This window comes from Furipterus horrens, unplaced genomic scaffold, assembly GCF_987537825.1.
Source record: "Furipterus horrens unplaced genomic scaffold, mFurHor1.1.pri manual_scaffold_8, whole genome shotgun sequence".
NCBI lineage: Eukaryota > Metazoa > Chordata > Mammalia > Chiroptera > Furipteridae > Furipterus > Furipterus horrens.
The window spans coordinates 67,861,947-67,883,874 of record NW_028327178.1 but is presented as its reverse complement, the minus strand read 5'-3'; the positions used below and the strand labels follow the sequence as shown (position 1 = coordinate 67,883,874).

Sequence of the window (21,928 nt, the reverse complement as noted above, 5' to 3'; positions counted from 1 at the left end):
ATGGATTAATTTTCAACTGTTAAACCAATGTGGCGTTCCTGGGATAAGCCTAATTTATTGTTGTAACCCTACAAACTGGGGCTCAGCCACTTGGCACCTTTGATCCACATGACCCAACGATTTGTGTTGTAGGAAACAAGTTCTTTTAACAGAGTTCCAATTTTGCCGGTGGGGGTAGGGGGGTTGATTGCACTCCTGCTCTAAGCCCTTCTTTCCCATGAGACTCAGACCTTCTCTTGCTCCCCAAAAGGCTATAAGCCAAAACCACACCCAGAAGTTTCCCATTTCCTTATCTGTCCTTAAGCTGGTCACACAAACACATCTCCATCCTCTCTGGAATGTGCACTTGTGGGTTTCAGAGTTGCCATTTTCTGGCAGCAGCTCTCTTTCAGGATCTGGATTGCACTGCTCTTCATCTCCCTATAACAGACCAGAAGCCGTGTGCCATGCTACACTGAATGGATCATGGTGTCTCAGATGTTGGAGCCCAAGAAGGCACATGTCCCTGTATGGGACCCTGCTTTCAGGAGTGGGCTCTCACCTTCTGCAGAGTCTAAGCCCCTGATGGGCCTGGCATTTCCTGGTCCCATGAGCACTCTCATCCATGCAGGGAGCAGGGCCAAGGCCCAGAATGTCCAAAATGCCAGAAGCCCGGAAAGCAAGCTTGCACCAAGCTCCAAAGCAAGAAAATAACTTCTCTGTACCAAGTGCACTTACCAAGAGTGCAAGCGAGAGAGCCTGCGGGCCCCTTTTCATTTTAAAAGAAGGCCCTCCCGAAATCCCATGTGTGCAGAAAGTCGGTGGGCATGTCCAGCTTTGGTGCACCATTATCTGCCATTTTGTCATCTTCCCAGTGTCCTTGACTCTCTTTTGGCTGCCATTTTTGGTAAGGGCAAAAGTTTCCCAGCCACACGCAGGTCCACATGTACCTGTTTGTCCTGGGTTCAGCATCCAGCCCCAATGGCTCACTCAGGCACTGTGTGAGATCCCATCACCCCATGTCATGAGTGACTCTGTAGGTTCACACCTTTACAGTTTGCCCCAGGCAGCAGCCTTCTTCTGCAGCCCCTCCTTTCTGGAAGGCATGGACTGTTTTATCTGTCGTTGCTATGCAATATACCTTAAATTCTATGCCTTCTGTTCCATGAGTGCCCTTCCCCAACCCCTTGCCTTTTGGCAGAATGGGCAGTGGTTTCCCTCTTTTCCAGGGACCTATGTTCTGATCTACCCCGTTACAGTGTGATATAATTTTCTTTTTTACCCATCACTATGCTCTGTGTGTCAGTATATTGTGGAGTACTTTTTCATCTGCATAATATGAGAAAAATTAGCTTGTAATTTTTGTATGCATTCTGGCCTCAGAACAAGTTAGAAAGTGTTTGCTACATTTCTGTTTTCTGTAAGGGTTATTGTGAGATTTAGTACCCTGGCTGGCTTAGCTCAGTGGATTGAGCGTCGGCCTGCGAGCTGAGTGTCGCTGGTTCGATCTTCCAGTCGGGGTACATCAGAGAAGGAAAACTCTGACTCCAAAAAACCTCCGCTGCCTTGCGGCATACCTCTTCAGGGGAAGGGCTAAGGGAGTAAACCCCGACAGAAAATCCGGAGCCGGAGTCCCTAAGGCGGTTTGACGTTGTAGTCAACACCGGCAACTCCTGCGGCGCACCTGAAGCCAAGCTGTATTGACTCCGTCTTTCCCTTGGACCCTTCAGCTGCGAAGAGAGGGGGGGTCTGCTGCATGGGCAACAGCAGACCCTCCATATTACCCTGCCCAGGCTCTGTAGCTTCAGCGTCATCACAAGATGTCGATTCAACACGGGAGGAGACAGATACCATGTCACTCCCGAGTCGGACTGCACAGCCATTCTCGGCGGTGCAGATAGACTCTTAAGAAGCTACCCCATCGTCTCTCGAGACGGACGGCTGCCGACGATTGTGAGATTGTAGTCATGTCTTTGTTTCTAGAAGAATTAAATGGTGAAACTATGTGGGCCTAGCAATTTCTTCATGAAAAGATTTTTAATTACAGATTTAAATTCTTAGGTAGATATAGGTCCTTCATTCTTCTATTTTTTGTCTTCCAATTTTTTTGTCACTTCCTGTTTTGGTTTGGTAAGCTGCCCTTTTTTTGTAGGAATGTGCCCATTTATTCTAAAATTTCAAATTTATTGCCAGAAGTTGTTCACAATACACTCTTCTTTTGAGGCCTGATTTTTATTTTTTTATGTTATTTTTAATCTTACCTTTTTTAAAATTTAAATTTTAGTTATAGTTGACATACAATATATCAGTTTCATGTTTAAAACATAGTGATTTAGATTTTTTATATACCTTACAAAGTGATCCCACCTGACACCATACATAGTTAGTAGAATGATATTGACTGTATTCCCTGTGCTATACTTTGCATCCACTTAACTGTTTTGTAACTGCCAATTTGTACTTAATCCCTTTACCTTTTCACCCACCCTCAACCCTTCCTTGCATTTGCAAACCATCAGTTCTGTTTCTGTTAGTTTATTTGTTACTTTGCTTGTTTGTTTTTCTTTAGATTCCACATGTAAGTGAAATCATATGGTGTTTGTCTTTAGCATAATACCTTCTTCTTCCATCCATGTTGTAATGGTCATTCTTTTTTATGGGCCAAGTAATATGCCGTTGTATATACGTACATCTTTATCCAGTCGTCCTTCAATGGATATCTAGATTGCTTCCATATCTTGGCTATTGTATTTTAATTTCTTGAGGAATCTCCGTATTATTTTCCATGATGTCTCTACCAACGTGCAATCCCACCAGCAATGTTATGAGGGTTCCCTTTTCCCCACATCTTGTTTGTTCATTTATTGATGGCAGTCATTCTGATAGATGGGAGGTGATACCTTATTGTGGGTTTAATTCGCATTTCTTTGATGATTAGTTGCATTTTTCTGATGATTAGGGTAATTAAATATATTTTTATATATCTGTTGGCCATCTGTATGTGCTCTTTGGAGAAATGTCTGCTCAGGTACTCTGCCCATTTTTTTGTGTTTTTGGTGTAAAGTTATATGAGTTCCTTATATATTTTGGATACTAATCCCTTATTGTAGGTATCAATGGCAAGTATCTTCCTTCATTAAGTGGGTGTTCTTTTTGTTTTGTTACGATAGTGTTCCGTTTGTTTATTTTACTTTTGTTTGCCTTTCTTAAGGAGACATATCCAAAAAATATCATTAAGACCAATTATGAAGAGTTTACTGCCTGTTTAGTCTTTTAGAAGTTTTGGGTTTCGGGTCTTAGATTTATTGGCTTGGCCAAAAAGTCCATTATGTTTTTTCTGTAAAATAAAAGACACATTTTTAATTTTCACCAATAACTTTATTGATTTGGATAGTTTTGAGTATGTCAGCTATCTCCCACTATTGGCTTCTAGCGGATAGAGGCCAGGGTTGCTGCTAAACATCTTCCAGTGCATAAGACAGCCCCACAGCAAAGGATTATGTAGCCAAAATGTCAATAGTACCAAGAAACTGTACAAACCACTCTTCACATGTTCAGTCAGTCAGTTGCATGTGTTTCAGTTGTATTTTTACCTTTCTTGAAATAATAAGGCATAATACACCAAAAATGTTGAGTATCTTCTTCCATCTTCGATATTAAAATGGTGGCACAAAAATTCACCAATTTTGATAAATTTTTTAAAATTGCACTCTGATATAACAGCTGTCACAGTACAATGTAACAAAATTGTTTCCAATGAAGTTAAAGACAACTAAGCACTACTAGAGCAATTGTACGGAAAAAAACAAATGAACTTTTTCACCAACCCAGCAAGTCTTTAATCCATTCTTAGTTTATTTTTGTATATGGTGTAAGAAAATGGTCTAGTTTCATTTTTTTGCATGTATCCAGTTTTCTCAACACCATTTATTGAAGAGGCTATCTTTTAACTCATTGTATATTCTTGCCTCCCTTGTCTCATGATATACTTTGACTATCTTTTTAATGACTGTAAGACTTTAGAATTAAATTCCTGATATTGGTACTGTATATCGTTCCTCATTTTGATTAATATATTAACACTTATTTAACATTATTTGTTCTTTGTTTTTTCATTAAATTAATTTCTAGCTTTGTGGATTTTTTCCCCCATTGTATGTTTTCTACTGATTGCTGCTTTTGTCTTTATTATTCTCTTTCTAGTTTCTTTGGAATTAAATAGCTATTTTTCTTATTTTTGGAGACGGAAACTTATTTGCAGTTTTTCTTATATATGCCCTTGAGTGCTATAAATTTCACTTTAGATTTATGTCATATATTCCTTTTGTTTTGTGTTATATATTCATTGTTCAGTTCATAGTATTTGATTTCCATTTTTAAAAGTTACGCATCTATGGATCATTTGAGTATATTGTATTGTTTTTCAGCATATATGCTTCTAATCTTTTAAAATATATATATATTTTAATTTAACTGTAAACTAAATTCCTACAAATAGTGTCACTGGATGAAAAGGTATTAAATTTCTGGACTTTTGAGTAATATCACCACATTAACCTCCAGATAATAGCATAATAATTTTTACTTCCTATAGCAGCAGATGAAAATTTCTAATATCCTAATCAATATCAGGTGTTATAATTTTTTTAAAATTCTTACTAATTTGATAAGGGATTATGTATCTTTTAAGGTATGATTATTTTCAATTGCAGCTTTGATAACATTCTTACTAACCCGTTTTTCTTTTATAAATTGACTGTTCTTGTCCCTTGCTGATATATTAACTTGTGTGCACGTTCTTTCTTTTTATTTGTGAGAGCTTTTTAAGCAGAAGAGTGCACAGTTATTTATTTTTTTCTAGAACCACAACTCTGTTGGTTATGGAAAAGACTTGGTGGTGGTTCTAGTTAGGGGAGATAAAGAAGATCAGAAATGATCTGTGGTAAAGTAGATTAAAAGTGGAGAGGGTGAGAGAGGAGGAACTGAGGGCTGGATAATTGAATGTGGTAAAGGAGGGAGAGAGAAGATTCAAGATGAGGCTCATCTGTGCACTGTGGACTCCTGGGCTTTAGAATTTGGAAACCCAGGAGGGTGAAGGAATATCCAGGAATATGATAGATCTGATTTTAGTGGAGGTTGAAGTGCTAAAGACATTGAAGTCATTAGCCAGGAGTTAAATATGGGTCCGATACTTGCTCGAGAGAGAAGATGGTTCTATAGAAAAAATTGGGAATTATATGCATATAAGCCAGAAATATAAAAGTTCAAGAAGGATTTGGATAGATTAACAAAATTTAATTGCCCTTGGTTATAAGAGAACCTAGGAAAGCTTGGGGTTGTAAGGTTGGACTTCCTAGAAGGCAGTCATGTCATACATAATCACTATTCTGTGGTAACCTTTTTAAGATATGTGTTGGATAAATAATTGGCCTAATCTGGAATGGCCATTACTGGAAAGTAAATGGTCACAGTTGTATGATAAGCCCAGACAAATGCTGCTGACTGTCAAGAAAGGAAATCCCATGTTCTGTGATTTTTTTTCCCCCCAGTACTCTTTGTCTGTCGTTCAACATATGATTTGACTTTTTTTTTCTTTAGTGTACTGTCATTAAGACTTTTCTGGCGTATTTATTTTATGACTTATTATGACTTCTAGATTTCATATTTATGCAGATAGAACTAATCCCCACCTTTCTGTCTCTATATCGTCATTTTTATCTGATACCTTACATTTATTTTTTTTTGAATATTCAATTTTTTAGAGTAATATTACCCTTTTAAAAAGGGCAGTGATTTCAAATATTTTAACCAAGATCTTTTTTTTTTTTCTTCTTCTCATGAACCTGTGTTTGTCAAGGTGCTTACTGCCAAAATGTAGTTAAGCATTTTTTAAGTATGTTTATTTTTCTTTCCTGTGTTAATACATATTTGATATTATTGTGTTAATTCTACACTTTAGAAAAGTTGCAAGTTTTCAAATTCCTAATCCTACCTTCCTGAAAAACGCTAAGCTTCGGAGCCTCTGGTCCTTCTGAAATAAAATAACATGAAGAATCATCTTAGCCAACAACACAAGTGCATGTGAAAGTTGGAGTAGCATAGCATATTGGGGAGTGGTTAAGCGAACTTGTCCTGTGGCTTTTACTCTGTCCTGTAAAAACATTGTGATCTCAGGCAGGTTTTTGTTAGTACTCATGTTTCCTCATTTCTCAGATGGTAGAGAATACCCATCTCACAGGATAGTCACAATAAATGAGTTTAAGTTATTAAGCACTTAAAACAGTACCTGGCACATAGTACCATGGAAGTATTAAATGATGCAAAAAGACTGGTTTTCTATATATAGAATTTTGAACTTTAAAGTATGTTCAGAAATTGTTTGTTTTAGTAAAGTTAACATATAAACCATTTTATCAATCTTTTAAAATATTTTTTGTTTCATACCTCTTTTTTTTATGTGGTGCAAAATTACACTCAAGAAGGACCATTTGGTCAAACTACCAACTGTCAGGTGCCTGCTGTGGGTGTTTCTTACTGTTGGTCTTTGATTTGTCTTTGATATATCATTTTTTGGCTGATGAGTAATTGTCTAGTTACTGATAGATTCTTGGAATCAAGTGCAGCCCTGAATACTTAGTGTGAATAAAGCATTTCATTTCTACAACCCAGAACCAGATATGTCACTTCTCTTAATTCCAGTAAGTAAATTTGTCAGTTAGCCCCATTTGAAATGTGATTTTTTGATTAGTACAATTAGTAAACAAATTTTTTTCTGTGATTGCCACGCTGAATTAGGTAAGTTATCACTGGAGTTACTGGTGAAGCCTTGGTTTGTGTGGCCTTAGATGCTCTGGGAGGGGGATACCTTTTTAAAGACCAGAGTAAAAATTAACTGTCATTTTTCTTCTCTCATCTGTACCTTTCTGAAGTGCAATTCACTATCTCAGAATTTTATTTTCTACCTTTCAAATGGATCTTCTGTTAAAGCCATACAAGTGAATGATGTTTATTTTACCTTCTACTTTATTACTTATCAACCAGGAAATATTTCTTCTTTATGAATACTTAAGGGCTGTATATGTTTTGCCCAGGGCCACATGAAGAGATTGGTTTAAAGGTTGCTTGAAGTTTGCCTTTGATCTTTCTTATTTTTCTTTCTTTCTTTTTTTTTTTTTTTTTGATTGAAAGCAAGAGGTGTTTTAATAATTGTGTGATAGTTTTTAAAGTTTTGCAAAATTTGATTAGGTTTTAACAAAGAACTATAGTTTGTGCATGTGTTAAATCTTTTTATGTGAAAAATAATTCTGGAGGTGATAAAAAGCACAATGGAGTAGGAAGTACCTGGCATACTAGAAGTGATAGAATGGGAACTTTTGCCATATTTCTGGGTACTTATAGGTGTATAGGTAGACTGTTGAAGGGTTCTGCCTCTCCAAAAAAAGCATTTATATTTAATGAACATTATATTCCAGTTCTACTTAGAAATACTGATATGCTTAATCAAACATTTAGCATATTTGAATCTAATGAAGCTGTATTCCTGATTGTGATCTATCTGCACTGTTTCTAGAAGAAAATATACATGCTTTTTTTCTGCATTTATTTTTCATAAAACATTAAGATAAATACTTCTGAGGGCTTTTCTTAATGCAGATGTATCCTTTTTTAAATTAAATTTATTAGTGATCCAGTATGAAAGCTTCTGTAAATACCATGGAAGTGTGTATTCTTTGGCTCTACCATATATAAAGAGACACCATGGAACCAGAATCAAGGAATTAAGTCTTAATGGTAAAAGGCAGCATGGTTTTCATACTGACCATGATGATTCTGGGATGTGTGAAGTACAGCACTAGACAGGAGTCTAAATGAAATTCACTTTATTTCTTTTGACTTTTGTTATATTAGCTAATTTTGTATATGTAACACACTAAAATAAAAATACTTCTGGGAATATTTTAACCAATTTTCACTAACCTAAATTTTGTATGTAATCTGAATAGACCGATGGACTTAAGCTTTAACAAAGTAATGATCAAAAAAAGTAGCCCAAATGCTTATTTTGCTTTCTCATTGAAAATTATATAATGTGTTAAAGGAAATGTATCTTGAGGTTTTCCATAGAAATAAACCACACAAATGAAACACTGCTGTCTTCTAAGAATTTCTGGTTTTACCTCCTCTTAATTATGATTTTCTGATAGTATATGGTCTGTAGTAATGATTCAGAAGTTATTCTGGGCCTAGACTAGTGATCCTTCTTGCCCTGTTTTCTCTGGATTGTGTGGTGATTAGCTTTCTGAGTTTCCATTCAGGTTTACCGTGCAAACTCCTCAGCATTGTTTCTCAGTTTGACTGCTACTAGTTCAGTTTTTAAAGAGATTAAAAAGGGACTTAATTCAAATCAACTAGATATGCCACTTCTCCTTCAATATAGAATGGGATTCTTCTTGGAATAATGGTGATGAAGGCTTCCCCGTTCCTTTCCAAGAGTGATATCTCATGAGTTTGGCTGCCATGGACCTAGGGGCAGCGGGCTATCAAGCTGCAGATGTCACTTGTCACGGCTGCTCCCCCAGAGGTAGCTTGTCCATCTAGGAACTTTCTTCAGTCTAGCATTGTCAGCTGAATTGGGGTGGGAAGAAGCCCAGGGCAGAAATAGCCCGTCGTCTCACACTGGAATGATTGTGAGCAGCCAGATACTTTACTTGTTTCATATTCTCCTTTGCGGCAGCTACTTAAAACACAATTTCACTTTTCTTTCTTTCCTTTTTGTTTTAAGTAAACGTGGATTGCATTTGAGGTGGGGGGATTCTAACCAGAGATAAGCTTTTATTTCTTCTTTCCTTTAAAAAAGTAATTTTGAAAAGCGTATTTTTGTTTGTGTTTCCATTAAAATGTGAGTCTGGATACATTATGGTAAGCCTTGTTGTCCTTGGATCTCAGGAGTCTGGAGGAGGTTACTTTCCTCACACAGTGACCTCATTAGAGGACTCCTGGAACCAGCTGTTTTAATTCGGTCACACACAGACCTGGCTAAAGGGAGGCTGAGGTGACTGACTATAAGACGAGACCAGAGTGGTGGTTGGTTGGTACCAACCTACTGAGCTACTAAACTCCCCTGCTGACCAGTGTTGTGGAATGTTCCTTTAATCCTGCTTATGTAGCAGGACAGTGGCCATTAAATTGTTTCTTATAGTTAGAAGTTGCTTGATCAGCTTTGTGTTAGGGAAAGAGATTTAACTATCAGAAGAAAACAGTAGAAAAGTGGATGGTTCCTTTATTAACACGTCTTTCTGGCCTGTGTTGGAGAGATGGTGTGCTCTCTGCTTTATGTTATAACAGATAGGTAAGTAAAGGTTCCTTTCGGGTTGACACATCTAGGGAGGATATTTCAGCATTTCTGTTATTAAAGTTACTATATGTTGTTTGTATTTATGGAAAAAATGTAATCTCTCTAGCACAGTATTTAAAATATAAATGTAAAAGAGTACATCTATACTTTTACATACCATGAACATGCAGAGAGAGAGAGAGAGGAAGAAATGTGTGAGTTTAATAACCAAGGTTACTAAAACTATGTTTCATTACCAAAGGAAAAATAAAATGAACAAACTTACTAATTTTGTTGGTTTTGTATCTTTTACACTTCCAGTCTGTGTAATTATATTAGTTTATTTAGTTTATATTGTCTCATTTTTTGCATGATTTTAATTATAAAATACATGAGTATCTGAATAGTGATTATTTGTTAAAAGAAATCAAAAAACTTCTGTTTAACTGTTCGCTGTTTATTTTACAGATATGAGGCCCCAGGATTCCTGGAGAGGGCCTCCTCCCCTTTTCCAGCAACAAAGATTTGACAGGTAATAATAAAGCAAACATCACTTTAAAATATTTTTCCACATCAGCATTTAAAGTTTGTACTTTATGTTTGAAATATACTTTCTTCCCTCTAAACAGTTTCTCTTATGCCTGTTCTTTAGGAAAATAGATGGTTAACACATTGAAGTAAAAGACTCATGTTTATATACTTTTCTACTTTTCTTGGTTCTCATCCTTTATTTTATTGAAGCTTTTGACGTGTCTTGAAAAATGCAACACAGAGAGCTTAAAATTGTATTAGGTTTTGGTATGGCTAAACAAATTTCTTTTTAGAAGGGTTGTGGAGTTTAATGAGGCATAACTAATGGTGTTCCACTTTTATCATTTCTGTGCCAGCAACACTGCGTTAGTACAGACCAACCATTGATTCTTGCTACAAACCTCTTGAAGTCCTAATCAGCTTCTTTGGTACAACTTTTTCAGGGCTGACAAGTCTATTGTATGGCAGTGTCACTGTAGGTCAGTAGTTATTAGTTGCCACTGAAAACAGTTTCTTTAACTACTTAAGACTGAACTGAATTAAACGCAGAAGGGACTCAGAAGAGGATTATGGGATCTGCAGTCTAATAAGTACCACGGACTAGGGCGAATGTGACATGGTTTAATAACAAGGGATGTTTGACATGTGTTCTTTCGTTGATAAGTTGTAAGCTTCTAACTCATTTGGTCTCTATACAAAAGGACAGCTAGGCATGTTACGAATAATTATATTAACATCTGAAGAATAATTTTTTAAAGGACACCTCTAAAATCTATCTATCCATGCTGGTTTTGCCACCTCAGTTAGTGCTAAAACGAATTAAGCCTCATCATGGTAAGGCTTCCTTCTTTGCCTTCTTAGTTATAATCTGTTTTGTTCCCCTCTCCTCTAGCATTTTTAGCAGTCTGATCTGTTCACATCTAAAGTGTTATTATGAACAGGATTGTAAATGCTGAACCCTTTTTAAGAAAACCCTTTCTTTAGAGACTTCAAAAGATAAGAGATTTTCAAAAAGATAAAAGAAAATGTGGTATTCAATTGTTTATTAATAAAAGCAAGCTGCTTTTTAAATTTAAGATAACTGATAATGCTGTGTGTGTTCTGTTTTCAATAAAATTGCTCAAAGCACACTGGCTGTACTACTTCAACATCCTCAGAGTTGCACCATTTCCCAAACAGAAATTAAATGAGTAAAAGGTAAATTTTTTCTAAATTACATATTATCATGTAAGAGCTGTTCTCTTTTTTTTTTTTATAATTAAATTTTATTTTTTGGTTTTTCAATTACAGTTGTCCCATTTTTCCCCCACACCCAGACAACCCCTTCTCCCACAATCATATCCCTCCCCTTTGTCCATGTCCATGAGTCATTTATACACGTTCCTTGACTAAACCCTTTCCTTACTTATTTATCCCCCTTCTCTCCCACCCTCCTCCCCCTATTGACTGTTATTCTGCTCCTTGTCCCATTTAGGTCTTTATGTTGTTCTTTAGTTTCCTGTATTAGGTGATATCATATGGTATCTTTCTTTCTTTGCCTGGCTTATTTCACTAAGCATAATTCTCTCTAGTTCCATCCATGTCATCGCAAATGGCAGGAGTTCCTTCTTTCTGCTGCATAGTATTCCATTGTGTAAATGAACCACAATTTTTTGACCCACTAATCCACAGATTGGCACTTAGGCTGTTTCCAGCACTTAGCTATTGTAAACAGGGCTTCTATGAACATAGGGGTGCATAAGTTCTTTTGAATTAGGGTTTTAGGATTCTTCGGGTATAATCCTAGCAGTGGAATCATTGGTTCAAAAGGCAGTTCCATTTTTAGTTCTTTGAGGTAATTCCATGCTGTTTTCCATAGTGGCTGCACTAGCCTGCATTCCCACCAACAGTGCAGTAGGGTTCCCGTTTCTCCACATTCTCGCCAGCACTTGTTGTTTGTTGATTTGTTGATGATGGCCATTCTGACAATTGTAAAATGGTGGTATCTCATTGTGGTTTTTATTGGCATCTCTCTGATGGCCAATGATGTTGAGCATTTTTTCATGTGCCTATGGACCTTCTGTATGTCCTCTTCAGAGAAGTGTTTGTTCAGTTCCTTTGCCCATTTTTTAATTGGGTTGTTTGTTTTCTTGATGTTGAGTCGTATAAGTTCTTCATATATTTTGTAGATCAGTCCCCTGTCTGAGATATCTTTGGCAAATATGTGTTCCCATATGGTTGGTTTCCTTTTCATCTTGCTGATGTTTTCTTTTGCTGAGCAGAAACTCTTTAGTTTGATGTAGTCCCATTTGTTTATTTTTTACTTTATTTCTCTTGCTTTAGGAGATGTATCCGTGAAAATATTGTTACGTGGGATATCTGAAATTTTCCTGCCTATGTTTTCCTCTAGGACTTTTATGGTGTCATGGCTTACATTTAAGTCTTTGATCCATCTTGAGTTTATTCTCGTGTGTGGTGTAAGCTGGTGGTCTCGTTTCATTTTTTTGCACGTCCCTGTCCAGTTCTCCCAGCACCATTTGTTAAAGAGGCTCTTCACACTCCATTTTATGTTCCTTCCTCCTTTATCAAATACTAGTTGACCATACAGTCCTGCATTTATTTCTGGACTCTCTGTTCTATTCCACTGATCTATATGTCTGTTCTTATGCCAGTACCAGACTGTTTTGATCACAGTGGCTCTGTAGTATTGTTTGATGACTGGTATTGTGATTCCTCCTGCTGTGTTCTTCTGTCTCAAGATTGCTTTTGCTATTCGGGATCTTTTGTGGTTTCATATGAATTTTGGAGTATTTGTTCTAGGTTTGTGAAATATGTCACTGGTATTTTAATAGGGATTTCATTGAATCTGTAGATTGCTTTGGGTAGTACAGCCATTTTGATGATGTTGATTCTTCCCATCCAAGAACATGTTATTTGTTTCCATTTATTTGTATCTTCCTTAATGTCTGTCTTCAATGTTACGTAATTTTCAGAGTACAGGTCTTTTATCTCTTTGGTTAAGTTTATTCCTAGGTACTTTATTTTTCTTGTTGCTATAGTAAATGGTATTTTCTTTTTTGTCTCTGTCTCTGATATTTTATTGTTGGTGTACAGAAATGCCTTAGATTTCTGTATATTTATCTTGTACCCTGCTATTTTGCCAAATTCACTTACTATATCGAGTAGTGTTTTAGTGGAGTTCATAGAGTTTTCTATGTATACTATCCTGTCATCTGCATGTAATGATAGTTTTACTTCTTCTTTCCCAATTTGGAAGCCTTTTATTTCTTTGTCTTGTCTGATTGCTGTGGCTAGGGCTTCCAACAAAATGTTGAATAGGAGTAAAGAGAGTGGACAGCCTTGTCTAGTTCCTGATTTCAGGGGGAATGGTTTCAGTTTTTGTCCATTGAGTATGATGTTGGCTTCAGGTTTCTCTATATAGCCTTAATTATGTTAAGGTATGCTCCCTCTATTCCCATTTTGCTAAGTGTTTTCATCATAAATGGGTGTTGTACTTTATCAAATGCTTTTTCTGCATCTATTGATATGATCATGTGATTTTTGTATTTCATTTTGTTTAGGTGATGTATTATATTTATTGATATGTGAATATTAAACCATCCTTGAATCCCTAGGATAAATCCCACTTCATCGTGGTTTATGATCTTTTTGATGTGTTTCTGGATCTAGTTTGCCAATATTTTGTTGAGGATTTTAACATCTATGTTCATCAGTATATTGGTCTGTAGTTTTCTTTCTTTGTTGTGTCTTGACCTGGTTTTGGAATTACTGTAATGCTGGCTCCATGGAAAGAGTTTAGGATTTTTCCCTCTTCTTGGATTCTTGGAATAGTTTGAGGAGGGTAGGAGTTAATTCTTCCCTAAATGTTTTGTAAAATTCGCCTGTGAAGCCATCCGGTGCAGGACTTTGTGTGCCGGGAGATTTTTTATTACTATTTCAATTTCCTTCTTTGTTATTGGTCTGTTGAGACTTTCTACTTCTTCTTGATTCATTTTTGGAAGGTTATATGTTTCTAGAAATTTGTCCATTTCTTCTAGGTTGTCGAATTTCTTGCCATACAGTTGTTTGTAGTAATTTCTTACAATCGTTTGTATTTCTGTGGTATCAGTCGTGACGTCTCCTTTCTCGTTTCTGATTTGTTTATTTGGGTCTTCTCTCTTTTTTTCTTGATGAGCCTGGCTAAAGGCTTGTCAATTTTGTTTATTTTTTAAAAGAACCAGCTCCTAGTTTCGTTGATCTTTTGAATTGTTTGTTTGGTCTCTATGTCATTTAATTCTGCTCTGATCTTGATGATTTCCTTCCTTCTTCTTGCCCTAGGCTTTGTTTGTTGTTGTTGTTCTAGTTCTTATAGCTTTAGGGTTAGATTTTTTATTTGATTCTTCTGTCCTTTTCAGATATGCCTGCATTGCTATGAACTTCCCTCTTAGGTCTGCTTTTGCTGTGTTCCATAGGTTTTGGGCTGTGGTGTGTTCATTATCACTAGTTTCCACAAATTTCTTGATTTCTTCTTTGATGTCATTGTTAACCCATTCATTATTTAATAGCATGTTATTCATTCTCCATGAGTTTGGATGTCTTTGATTTTTTTCTCTGAGGTTGATTTCTAGTTTCAAGGCATTGTGGTCTGAAAAGATGCTTGATGTAATTTCAGTTTTCTTGAATTTGTTGAGGCTTGATTTGTGTCCTATCACGTGGTCTATCTTTGAAAATGTCCCATGTGCATTTGAAAAGAATGTATATTTTGCTTCTTTGGGGTGAAAAGTTCTATATATGTCAGATAAGTCCATGTGGTTTAGTATGTTGTTCAATGCCTGTATATCCTTGGTGTTCCTTTGCTTCGAAGATCTGTCTAGTGTTGATAATGGAGTGCTAAAGTCCCCTACTATGAGTGTGTTGCTGTTAATATCTTTCTTGTGGTCTTCTAGTACTTTCTTTATGTATTTGGGTGCTCTGTGTTGGGTGCATATATGTTTATCAGTGTTATGAAATGTCCTTCTTTATCTCTTTTTATTGCCCTTGCTTTGAAATCCGTTTTGTCTGATATGAGGACTGCTACCCCAGCTTTTTTTCAGGTCTGTTTGCTTGGAATATTTTTTTATATCCCTTTACTTTCAGTCTTGTAAATCTTTTGTTTTGAGGTGTGTTTCTTGTAGACAGCAAATATGTGGGTCCTGTTTTCTTATCCATTCCGTTACCCTATGTCTTTTAATTGGAGCATTTAATCTGTTTACATTTAAGGCTATTATTGACATTTATTTATTCATTTCCCTTTGTACCTCTGTTCCTCTCCTCTTTTTTTCTTTTCTATTCTTAGAACATTCCCTTTAGCATCTCTTGCAATGCTGGTTTGGTGGAGATGTATTCTTTTTGTCTTCCTTTGTGTGGGAAACTCTTTATTTCACCTTCCATTTTGAATGAGAGTCTTGCTGGGTAGAGTATTCTTGGTTGTAGGCCTTCGTTTTTCATTGCTTGAAATAGTTTTGACCATTCCGTTCTGGCTTGTAGTGTTTCTGTTGAGAAATCGGTCGATAGCCTTATCGGAGCTCCCTTGTATGTTATTTGCTGTTTTTCTCTTGCTGCTTTTAGGATTCTCTCTTTGTCTTTGAATGTTGCCATTTTAATTATGATGTGCCTTGGAGTGGGTTTTTTAGGGTTCCTCTTCATTAGGACTCTCTGTGCTTCTTGAACTTGCATAACTTTTTCTCTCATCAGGTTGGAAATATTTTCTGTCAACACTTCTGCTATCAGCTTTTATATTCCTTGTTCTTTTTCTTCTGCCTCTTTTATTCCAATGATCCTGATCTTTTTTTTTTCCTGCTATCCTGTAATTCCCTTACATCTTGTTCATATTTTTTAAATCTTTTTTCATTTTGTTGTATTGTCTGGGAATTTTTTCCTACATTGTCCTCTAACTCACTGATCCGATCCCTGCTTTGTGTAGCCTGCTTTTGGTTGATTCTGCTGTGTTTTTCAGTTCAGAGATTGTGTTCTTCATTTCTTCCTGGTTCTTGTTGATAGTTTCTATGTCTTTTTTTATGCTGGTGTAGTTCTCTGCAAGTTCCCTGTAACTTTCTTGGAGCTGCTGGTAACTTCCTTGGAAGTTGTCATAGTTGTTTTTGAGGTTGTCGAGTACATTGAGCTTCTTCACCACCATTGTTTTGAATTCCATGTCTGACATTTGGGCTATGTCTATTCCATTTACCTCTCTTTCTGGGGATTCCTCTTTTCTTTTCATTGAGAGGTGGTTTTTGCATCTTACCGTGTTGGATTCTTCTTGTTTGTTTTTGTTTTTTTTGATTTGTCTGCTTTGACTTCACGCATTTGTGGTTTGATATTCTTTATAGGAGATCTGGAGGTTTCAGTGGTGCAGTCTCTTTGATCTCCTGAGCCTGATGTTCTTGGGATACCCTTTATGTCATTTTTTTATGTTGTCTTGTTATGTTTCAGATGCTCTTTGGTTGGATATTCCCTCTGGCTAGTTGATTGAGAGTCACTCTGTCCACTTTGTCTTGAGTTCTTTTGTGGAGATGCTGTTAAAAACATACAACACACAGCCCAGGCAGGAAACCCACACCCTCAAAAATATCCCCCACCCTCTATCCCACTATCATCAGCCAATAAACCAGTATTAATGTAAATGTAGAGAGGTTAAGGCTTTTATACTATAGAAAGAACAGATAAGAGTTGTTTATAAGGAGGAAAAATATGATTTTTGAGAGAGGGGTGATAGATTAATAATAGTAGGAAGTAGTGTCGAGACTATGCAAGACAGTAGGTAATATTTACATTGTATGTTAATAATAAAAGAAAAAGAGGGAAGAATGCAGAATATATTAAGAAAGTAGGATTGTATAGTATTTGATTCATATAGTAGTTATATTCTATTTATTTAGTGTGAAAGGGAGGCTAAACTAGACAGACAAACAAACAAACAAAAATTAAAGAGGAAGGATGAGAAGCAGAGATGGTATGAAACAAGTTAACGAGATAGTTTTTTAAAAAATATTTAAAAAAGATAAAAGTAAAAATTAAAATTAAAAAGAAATTTAAAAAATAACATAAACTAAGATACAAATAAAAAAACTAAAATAGAAATAAAAATTTTTTAAATATACAAAAGGAAGTTTTTACTCAGTTCAGCCTTTGTGTGTCGTCATCTTTTTCTGGATCCACAGCTGGTTGAATTAGGCAGGCCAGAGGTTCCTGATTCTTGCAGCAGCGGTATGCGCCCGTGGTGGCCAGTGCGTCCCTTTGGCGCATGCACAGCAGTACACTGTCTCTTGTCTTTGAGCACCATATGCCACCTGGCCCACTCCTGGCTCTGCCAGTGGGCAGAGATCCGCTCTCTTCCCGATTCCTCTCTGGGGAAGCCAAACAGGTCGCTCCCAGATGGTTTTCTCCAATCCAGCAGTGCCAAGGCTCGACTCCTGCCAGTGTCTAGCTGCTCACTGAGATGTTCTGTCTGCAGTTAGTCTGATCTCTTTAAATAGCTGCCTTTCTCAATTTCTTTGGTCAAGTTTGATTTTAAGACTTGATTTCTTCACTTGGTTGCTTTCCTCTTTCCCATATTATTAATAATTGCTAACATTTATCATCTGCTTACACAGTGTCAGCACTGTGCTAAGATGCTTTTAAAGACATGACCTCATTTATTCCTCCTAGCAATCTTGAAAGCGATTATTTTTGCAGATGAGGAAATGAAGGCATACAAAAGTTCAGTGGCTTAAGTTCTTCCTTCCATACCATTTTTTACTAGGAAACTTTTCACTTGAACAAAACTCATCAGAATACTTACTTTGAGCATAATATTCTAGTAAGGATACAGGAACTTCAAAGGATATAAAGGATCTACTTCCACATCTGAGGCACAGTTTCTTTCCCAATAGCTTTCCTTTCTCTTCACATTAAGAGTTTTCCTAAGATTATCACCATTGTTATGTCCATCATATTTTTTTATTTTTCTTCCCTTTTCAAGTATTGGTAGTATCCTGACTGACTTTATGAACCCAGCATATTAGGGACAAGTTTGTGAGGCATTTTTGGTTTAGTTTTAGTCAGAAACTTAAAATCATGCCTTAAAACTAAAGTTTACTGTGAGCATAATAGAATTCTGTCTTATGTCTTAAATCATGGACATGTAAGAAATATACCATTTATTCATAAAGAAAGTTAGAATTCAGCCATCCTAAACTTCATTAGCCTTTTTAGCAAATACAGTACATCACTCTTTTTGGTAGCACTTGTCATTGTAATCATTCCAACCTTATGAGACATAGAAGAGAAAATATAGTTATAGTCAATATGACTTTCCTAAGATGTCACAACTAGTAAATAGAATTCTCACTAAAACCAGGTATAATTGATCCTATTTCAGTACTCTTCTACTGCACTATTTTGAATGGTGGGTTGAGAATCCTCTGGAAAAGAACATTTTTTGTGTACCTCTTTTTCTAAACTACACTGTGTTTTGAATTATCTCCTATTTTGAGATAGTATTTATAATTCATATATTCATTTCACTTAAAAATACAATAGGAACACACACAGAACCCTTGCCTCTCCATGGAAGACAACCTACTGTTAATATATGTAGAGATGTCCAGCCCTGGATGTCACTTGAGTTCTGCTCCTTTTTTTCTTTTCTTGCCAGTGGAGGCTTCTCTTTTCTGGCCATATTCAGTGTAGCTATTTATCCTTAGTAGCTCAATTAGTCGTGGAAAATCTTTAACCTTTTGAGTGCCAGCGTTGCTCCCAGCGACTCTTTTTTCGATGGCTATAAATGTAAATAACAATGGAATAATTCATATTTTATGTTTTGTTCTCTTTTTTTGTACCTCAGGTTATATATTGATATAATTTTTTCTCATGTTGATCCAAATTTCAAATTACGCATGGCACTCAAAGGGTTAAAAACTGATTTGCCATATGTCTGAAAAACATAAAAACATCCAAATTGGAGTCATTTGCTTCACATTGCCAGCTTCTTTCCAAAGCAGTAATTTAAATACTTAAGAATATTCTTGCCATCCATGATGCTGAATGCCTCAAATTAGTTGGCTCAGTCAGTAGCTGCTAATTTTTGAAAGCTGAATTGTGTTAACCCAACACTTCCATCTCATATTTAAAATTATTTTCCAAGGCACATTTCAGTTTGTAAACATTTACAAATTAATATAATTAGTAGAGAAATATGATAAACTTGTGGAAAATAAGAAACCTTTCTGCCAGCAAAGGGCAAAGAAAAAATAAACACATGCTTCCTCTTTGTTCTTTCTATTTAATTTTAATTAGATTATTTTATAACAGTTATCTTTGTCGAAAACATTTTAAATAATCATTTTAAACAAAAATGAGAACTCTGTGTTTCTAAACTGTGGCTTTGTTCCTAACCTATTTTAGAACATAGGATTATGTAAAATTATAATGTGTATTATTTATACTAACAGATCTACCTGTAACTCAGTTCAGGTTTATCATTGTAAAACTGAAAAAGATTGTTCATAGTTAATACAGTGTGTGAATTGCATTTTTGTTGTGTGGGTTTTGCATTAATGTCCCAATTTTGATGAGCATCTTTGGTCACAGCCCAAACCTTCACCCCTCACTCCTACAGAGACCAGAAAAGACCATTCTTGTCTGCATACAGAGCTATTACTAAACAGATGAGGCACTCTTGCTAAAATGTATTTATGTTCATAATGAACCGGAAAAATAAGTAAAAATCCTTGAATATATGCATATTCTTTCTGAAATGTAGGGTTTATTTTATTTTATTTTTATTTACTTACAGCAAGTTTTATTATTAGAGCTTTGGTTTCACCACTAAACCGTGAAGAATAGCATTGGCCTTTGAAGAGTTCTTCAGAGAGCTGTTTGTTCCTCAAGCCATAACACAAAAATAATCATCTTTGGTGTTTAAAAAAATAAGGCAAGCCCAAGTGAAGGGAGAGATCTTGGAGGGTAGAGAGGATGGATTCAGCCTTGAATAGCTTTGAGAAGAATTCATTTATCCAATGAGCCCAACGTTGGGCTTTTTCCGTAAGATCCAAGCGGTTAAATTCATATGCTGATAATAGTTATAGCTAATTCCAGCTCATCAGTGCTTTAGTAAATTTAAAGTTTTACTGTAGTTCCTCCTAACATTTTCAGTGGCCCCTAAAGGTTCTGATTTTAAAATATATTGGAGAATTTTGCATTTGTTTATTATTTGTAATGAATGATCTATAAAATCGAAGTTGAGGAAAATGCCTCAAGGAGAAAGTTACATTTTAAATGGTGATTGCCTTTAGAAAGTGTGTCTTTGCTACATTGTTTATGTAACGGTTTTAAATTAAGTTATGATTACATACATCATACCTGTTGCTTTGTATCTGCAAAGTTAAAATAGGCACTTGAAGACAATTAAAACATTTCTTTTGACTAGTAATCTGGGCCAGCAAACTGGGTTATAATAGCTATTGAATCTGTGTTTCCATGTAAACTGTACACCAAATGCCAGTCAGCCCATACCAATTAGTGCTCATGTTGCTAGGTCACCATGGTCAATTGAGAGCTGCATCAATAGGACTTGAAAAGGTTTCCTCCTGATCAGACCTTCTGACATATTGAGCAGAATAATGGATGGGAAAATACAGCCAAGTTCCCTACCCTAGATTCAAAATACTCAGCAGTAAGAATTCATTTGCAACCTGCAATTAACTGCAAAGAATAGACTCCAAGAAGGAGTCTGGGCATTTTTAAAAATAAAGCCTCATTCTCCTGTCTTGTACATGTTTACACTTTGGAAAACATCTTAAATGTAGCCAACTTGGAGATCTTGGGTCCAAATCTTTATATGACTAAAAAGGAAATTTCACAATTGAAAATGAACAAAATATTTTTTAAAATCAGGCCTTTCAGAATTAATTGAGCTTTAAACACCCTTAAAATAAATTCTGATACTTCATGAAACATTAGACTACACTGGATATGTAGAATACAAAGGCCACTTTGATACTATATATCCCATATGACTAATGCAACAAAATTGGATTTTCCTAAAATTTAAATACGTTACCTTCCAGTTTTTATGCTTTGGACTGCATAACATGCTTGACTTTTAATGCACACATGATGCTTTTCCACAGAGGTGTTGGGGCTGAACCTCTGCTGCCATGGAACCGGATGCTCCAAACCCAAAATGCAGCCTTCCAGCCGAACCAGTACCAGATGCTAGCGGGTCCTGGAGGCTATCCACCCAGACGTGATGATCGTGGAGGGAGACAGGTGATATGGTGTCGGCGGTGGGAGGAAGAGCACGCTTCTCACTTCGTACTTAGCCGTGCCTCTCAGGACTCCATATTTTCGTAAACACATTTTTTGGATAAGATGTTAACAGAGTAGCTCAGCTGAACTTTGGACCCTTGTTAAAAATGTATATTGGATGAGAATCTGCCTCACTAACGTCAGTTATACCTTGAAGATACTGAAAACCCTTCTAATCATAGCAATCAGTGACATTTAGCACAAATATGGTTAATTACCAAAATGCATTGTTTATCCTTTAAGGATATTGCTTTTTGTTTTACTATAAACTAGAGCTCTGATAGTAGATGATAATTTCCTATAAGATGAAAGCAGGAATCTACTTTTTCAATTGTTATCTCTATTTATCTTAGAAGTTTTCTGTCTTGATTTATCTGATATATCTTCTCATTGAAAAAAAAATCTCTCCATTAAAAAGAAGTTTCCATATATTTTTCTACCAAATTTAAACAGCTATACATTGAACGAGTATAATAATTTCTGGGTACCTTTAGTAGAGGTAAGCTTCATTTCTTTTTCTTTACAGCATGCAGTTTTAGCAGCATTTAAGACCAAGGTCTATTTGCTTCATTCTGTTTGTCTCCCAGCCATTTGACACCCTGTCCAGTATTGACATGCTCTTGAATCAAATCCTTTCCAGAGAACAGGATCAGAATGCTGTGATTTGGAGTGTGTGGTGTTTGTGGAGTTTGGCACCTGTGGTGTTGTGAAGTGGTTTTAAATTGCTTACCTGGTGTTGCCTACGTGCTTTTTGCAGTGTTTCCAATATTAATTTTGTAA

At 36.1% G+C, this 21,928-nt stretch overlaps 1 protein-coding gene across 4 annotated transcripts in view; it reads left to right on the top strand.

The window, feature by feature from the left end:
• The window catches only part of XRN2 (5'-3' exoribonuclease 2), a 95,379-nt gene that overhangs the window by 71,328 nt on the left and 2,123 nt on the right, over window positions 1-21,928 (top strand). For all 4 annotated transcript variants that reach the window (XM_090285985.1, XM_090285986.1, XM_090285983.1 and 1 more), the window contains 2 exons: window positions 9,782-9,845; window positions 20,971-21,109. In XM_090285985.1, coding sequence (XP_090142111.1) covers window positions 9,782-9,845; window positions 20,971-21,109 — 203 coding nt within the window. The remainder of the gene's footprint in view (window positions 1-9,781; window positions 9,846-20,970; window positions 21,110-21,928) is intronic.